Raw genomic sequence first — 6,540 nt, 5'->3', positions numbered from 1 at the left:
CTGAGCGAATGCTGTCAACCTTGTTTGACCAGTTTCTGTAGATGGAGCCACCTGCTATTGCCACCCGTTCTTTGTTGTTTTTTTTTCTTTTTTTACTGATTCAGATGATTTTTTTTTTTTGATTTTTCGAAACTTTCATAATAACAATACGTTCCCAACCGACAAACCGACCTACCTACCTGCCTGTCTCTCATTCAAATCACGCCATCAAACTGGTTCAAACTAGTTGCAATGTCTCTATTTTTGCTGTCGTTGTTTTTAATCCCCGGGTCAGCCTTAGTTGATCAGATTTACTTTCAAAGGTATCCCACCCAGCCATGACATTGGATCTTTTCCTTAGCCTTCGTATATCTAGGACTCCATCACACCCTCTCACTGTAGTCTTCGATTTCTATGGCGTTACGGTGTGATTGGAGGGAAATTTCAATCACATTTCTAAATAGGCGAATGACCAAAATAACAAACAAATCAGTTGACCTGAGAATTACCAGCAATAATGATACAACTATCCCCAAAACACAGCATTCAACATCATAAGTCTGTTGCTGAGCGCTATTACTACATGCTTTGATACTACTACTACTACTAATAATAATAATAATAATAATAATAAAAGTAGTAGTAGTAGTAGTAGAGTTTAGAAAGTTCATAAGGTTGAGTTTTTTACATATACATAAACACATATACAGATATATGTGTGTATGTGTAGAAATATGTATATATGTATGTATTTATATTTATAACTGAACCTTATAAACTTCCTAAACTCTCTGACGAAGCCCAGAGACACACCCAACTACCTTAATCTTATCTACCAAATACTTCAGTTCACTGAAGGGATAAAAGTAGAGTGGAGTACTTTGGCCTCTTGGCTGAAACAGCTGTAACATTTTATCCTATTTTCTATGTCCTACGTTATATATTTTAATAATTACTGGTATTTTTATATTTTATAAATAGACATAATATAATGTCTATAAGTTGATGAATACCACCTCTTGATCCCCTCCATTTTCTTATTGCTATATATATATATATATATATATAGCAATTAGTACAGTCAGGCTGCTGTGAAGAATAGAAAATGCAACCTTTCGGATAGAGTACTTCTTTATTCTGAAGGAAAAGTGTCCGAAACTTTGGATTTTCCTGTCCTCACAGCAAGGTCACTCAGTTCTTTTTTATCGGTTTCAATAAATAATGTAAGTCATGTCCGACATCGCCCAGCTCTGGCCTCATTCAGGTCTGTTTGGTCTACACACATACATACACATGTATGTATGTGTGTGTGTTGATATGAATGTATACGTATAATATATATATAATGTATGTATGTATGTATCAAAGCAGGGAAAATTATATATTTTCTATGAAATTTTTGGGTTTATCATTTATCCATTATTTATTAATTTGTGTATTTAAGCAATAATTAAGCAATATATCTATTTCTTTATGCATTTACCAGATTATCAAAAATCTTCCATCGTCCATTACTGGGATTGAACTCAGCAAGAAAGATTCCAATATACCACCGATAATGAGTGACAGTTCGACAGATAAATATGCACAGTTAGATGAAGCGATGATGCATCACAAGAAGAGGGGCAAAACCAACAAACGTTTCCTTGACGACAGCAGCAATGGTCAAATTAGTACAGCGGCCAGCGAGGACGAAATCGATGAACTTCGACCCAACATCCAAAAGAAACAACGGCCTCGCAGACCTTCGCAGATTTCAGCTTCCATAACTTCTCAGTCAACCACCACCACCAGCCTCTCCACCCTAACTAACGGACCGAAAGTCAATAATACGTTAGTATATATATATATATATATATATTTGTTTCATTTCTTTGTGTCTTTCTGGTTCCTTTCAGTTGGGAAGGATAGGATTTGCATTATCGTGGTTGGAGTTGGGATAATGGTGCAATTTGTGTTGCATAAATGCATGTTATATTGCCTATAATAGATGTATGTGTGATATATCGAATACACACACACATAAATAAGGCAATGACAAAGATAAACATGAGTTTATCAAGAATCAAATTTAAAGTAAACAGAAAATGGAGAAATATTAATCAACAACAATTGACTTACATTAATTATTATTTATTAATTCAATTCAAATAGACTGCATCCCATCTAACAGTTGTTTCTGCTTCCAATCTTATACGGTGTTGCCATTCATATTCTACAAATAATATTCATCATGTTTGGTAATAAATCCAATGTGGGACATGAAGCTCCATCTATTGAATTTAAAAAATAATAATTGATGTAAGTCAATTGTTGTTGATCAATATTTCTCCATTTTCTGTTTACTTTATACACACACACACACACACACACACAAACACACAAACACACACACACATATATATTTTTATATATACATTACAGGTCTACTAACCAGCCATGGGATGTGTTTAAGACAGTATCACGGAAAAACGAGACTATTTACGAATCAACGACGAACTGGTTCGAGTTGGCAGCGAAGACTTTCAAGATTTTTACGTTTGTGTTTCTTTTCGTGTGTGTGATGGGAAGTGCCTTGGCTAGCAAAGGAAGTCTTCTCATCATGACCAGAGCTATTGGGAAAAAAAACCAGGTGAGATAAAAATTTTCTATAGAACAACAAAATACGTAGGAATGCACACACACACACACCACGACATTAATGTACCTGTCTCCGCCGGATCAAAATGAACTTACACGCTCTGGATCTCTTTGGCTTCCTACTATATTTATTTTGTGTTTCTGTGTAGATAGATAGATAGATAGATATAACTGTCTGTGTGTATGTGTGTGTACATAAATTCTGTATAAATATGTTATCAATGACTTGATGCCTTGCAGCTACTTGTTCAAATTTTATCCTGTTATACCTATGTACAGGTATAATATATCCTTATAAAAAGAGATGATGTATAAAACGTCCAAAAATGATCAAATATATGCACATTAATTAAGTGAAAGTATTATAGCAGTCAATTGCTTTTGATACAGATATCAGCGAGACGGACAAACATTGATAAGAAGACACACTGCCAATTAAATAAGAAAATTGTTGACGTTTAGCCCAAAGCCGATTTTCAGTGGGAAGACCGATATTTTAATGTATCAAGTTGCGGTTTTCTAGGACTTCCCTATCCAATGTACCATTCTTTGTTTTAAAGGTTCCTATGTCTTAAGGAAGGAATGTGTCCTTTCTTTTTTATGGCATTGGAGTTTGGTTTGAGAGAGATTTGGCAGTTATTTTTCACAGTGACACATACAAATCCAAGTTATTGTTGTTGTTGTTATTATTGTTAATATTTTATTAGCAGTCACTGTGCACCCACGTCAGTTCGAAAGCATGCACAGTTCACGTTCAGTTTGCTTGCAAGCTTTGCACGGTAGATTTCACTTTAGTAGTAGTAGTAGTAGTAATTGTTGTTATCGTTTTTATTGTTGTTGTTGTTACTATTGTATTTTTCCCCAATTTTTAGAGCTCAGAGTCCCGAGACAGGTGGGTGTACCTGGTAATATGTACCTTGTGTGTACCCTATGTTGTGATGTTCCTAGAATGTTTGTTTAAAGCCATGTTTGGCAATATACCCCGGCCTTCCATAGGAAACATGATCTGGGTAAGTAGACTCCTTTATTTCCCTTTTCCACACCACATACGCATATACATGCGCAAATGCACAAATAGATATACATTATGTGTGTGAATGCGTGTAGTGATGTGTGTGTGTGTGTGTGTGTGTGTGTGTGTGTGTGTGTGTGTGTGTGTGTGTGTGTGTGTGTGTGTGTGTGTGTGTGTGTGTGTGTGTGTGTGTGTGTGTGCGTGCGTGCGTGCGTGCAGTGATATGCACGCATACACACACACACGCACATACATTCGCACAGACATACATGAATACATACATGCATGCATACGTACACATACATGCATACACAATACATACATTATTATTATTATCATTATTGAGTGAGAGAGCAGCACATGACCTTGCAGGTGGGGCCCAGTTAGAATTTTCTTTAGGTTGAGTAACCCATCCTGCTCAAAAGGTCCCTGAATAATATTCAAACCCCAAAGAATTCCTCTCAACACATGACTATGATTCTCCCCCACTACTCTTGTTCGTGATAAGAGATGCACATATCCTCAGCCACCAAGGGACATGCTCAACTGGTTAAGGTCAAACAACTGACAAGCAAATCTTGAGCAGAATATTTGCTGTAGCCCATCTTTTACAAGACAAAACATGTACATGATAAAACTTCCAATCAGTTAAGATCAGAAGCCATGATAGCCACTGCTTGGTACTGCATCAGGGCATATTATCATCATCATCATCATCATCATTATTATTGTTATTATTATTATTATTATTCCTTTCATCCTTTCGGGGCCGATGAATTAAGTACCAGTTGAGTACTGGGGTCGATGTAATCGACAATCCCCCTCCCCCAAATTTCATGCCTTGTACCTATAATAGAAAGGATTTTTATTATTATTATTATCCTCTTTCCTATTTTTCTCTTCGGCAGATTCTGTTAGTCGAATCGTTACATTCGTTCGGGCTGTGCCTGTTCCTGTTTAGAGTGCTTCCATGTTTAAACACAATACGATGCCTATTGCTGATGAACGCTGTCTGCCAAATGCCTTCCATTTTCAGACTTTTTGCTACGAAAAGATCCGAGGATCCGAGACGAAAGATAATCACAATCGTTTTTGATTTCCTGGCGGTTCTCATGCAGTTGTCCGCTCTCGTAGTGGCCATCACCTCTATGAAAACCTCATGCATGCGTGACCCGCCTCGCGTCACTGACACCAACAACAGCAATACATACGGGCTTTATTTTCCCAAAAACGACAAGAAGCACTGGTCTCAACAACAAAATGGCGATGATCCCACGACTTCTGACATCAACAGTGATAGCATTTTGTCAAATATGACATGGGAAGTTCCTGTGTCATTGATCCTCATTTCGGTAAAATGGTGGGAAAATTTTGTGGATAAATCAATAAAGATCGGCTCTAGGGAATTCTGTGTGAAAGAGTACAAGGATACTCTCTATAGAGTACGAGTAAAGGCTTATATATTGGTTAGTGCTTGGAAGGTCGGACTGACATTTGGTTTCGCTTTTCTGTTGATGCCCAATCTAAGTCTGGTTCATAAAGCATTTGGTAGTCTTTTCCAAGACGAGGTTTACAACTACATAAACACCACAGTTCCTACACCAGTCCATTCAAATGGCACTTTAAAGACTACTGGGGCACCAATTAGTCCCTTTACAGGTAGTACTGTAACCGAGTATAAGAGCACCCAACAGAAAACCATCAACTGTACAAATGTGACTGATGTTGCAGACGTAACCTGGATACTCTGCTGGAGCAAACAAGAAGATGCCTGGAGAGAGTTTATGACATACTTACCGTTGATCGTCCAAATTGTGTCATCGGGTCTTTGTTATTATTTTGCTAGACTTGCTTGCAAACTGTGCATGCAAAGATTCTCGTTCGCAGCTCCACTCTGTTTGGCGACGCCTGTCGCGGTTGGAACGCTGTTATCGTTTTATTACATTAAACCGAACAATATTTTTACCAAAGAATTCTTGCAATGGCCCGGTATGGAAGCGGAGCCTGATAAACAAAAGCTAATCTGGCATATGGGAATCGGGTTTGGCCTTTGGTGGGTATCACAGTTGTGGGTCACCAGATATATTTGGACACCTAAAGCAACACGACTCGCCTTTACAGAAAAGTAAGTACTCTTCGTGTTTATTTTCATTGATTTACAAATGATTTTATTTGTTCACGTTGTTGCTGTGCATATTGTTGCACTGTGACTCTGCGTTCAATAATTTCAGTGCATGTTTTTTTGCCTTTGTTGTGCATGTTTCAGTCGCTATTCTACATGCTTCTGCCACTGTGCATGTTGCTGTTTCTACTGTGCATGTTTCTGTTGTCCCAGTGCAGTCTGTACTTTTTATAGTGCATGTTGTTGTTGATACTGTTGCTGCAGTGCATTTGGAACTCTGAAATTGTTTTTCAATAACAAGATCCAAAAGTAAAAGTAAAAAAAAAAAATAGATGTATCAAGGTGCGGTTTTTACGATAGAGTCTTCGTCATAGCTTTTTGAACCTTTCGGGGCAAGAATGAAGGGAAATGGATAGGATAGCGGTGGATACTACGAGAAGATATTCTACGGAAATTAGAACAAGATGTAGGAAGTCCGCCATCTTGTGACGTTAACGAGGTCATCAAAACTGGCTTCAACTGGCTCAGTCATGTAGGAACTCTCGTTACATTTCCGCTGATTGCCGCCAATTAATAATTAAATAATTAGTTCTGATTGAGGCACAAGACTAGCAATGTTGAAGAAAGGAGAGCATTACTTAATAACAATCAACCTCAACCTTTAACGACTTGATTTTATCAACCTATATCCTTCCGAAAGTATCAGCCAAAATAATTCTTCCAAGACATCTCTCTCTCTCTCTCTCTCTCTCTCTCTCTCTCTCTCTCTCTCTCTCTCTCTCTCTCT

At 37.6% G+C, this 6,540-nt stretch overlaps 1 protein-coding gene across 1 annotated transcript in view; it reads left to right on the top strand.

The window, feature by feature from the left end:
- The window catches only part of LOC106873739 (uncharacterized), a 139,567-nt gene that overhangs the window by 114,660 nt on the left and 18,367 nt on the right, over positions 1-6,540 (top strand). The window contains exons 20-23 of the mRNA XM_052973463.1: positions 1,466-1,812; positions 2,404-2,611; positions 3,492-3,629; positions 4,540-5,756. Coding sequence (XP_052829423.1) covers positions 1,466-1,812; positions 2,404-2,611; positions 3,492-3,629; positions 4,540-5,756 — 1,910 coding nt within the window. The remainder of the gene's footprint in view (positions 1-1,465; positions 1,813-2,403; positions 2,612-3,491; positions 3,630-4,539; positions 5,757-6,540) is intronic.

The sequence above is a fragment of the Octopus bimaculoides genome, chromosome 15 (genome assembly GCF_001194135.2).
Source record: "Octopus bimaculoides isolate UCB-OBI-ISO-001 chromosome 15, ASM119413v2, whole genome shotgun sequence".
NCBI classification, from domain to species: domain Eukaryota; kingdom Metazoa; phylum Mollusca; class Cephalopoda; order Octopoda; family Octopodidae; genus Octopus; species Octopus bimaculoides.
This window is presented reverse-complemented; position numbering and strand designations above follow the sequence as displayed.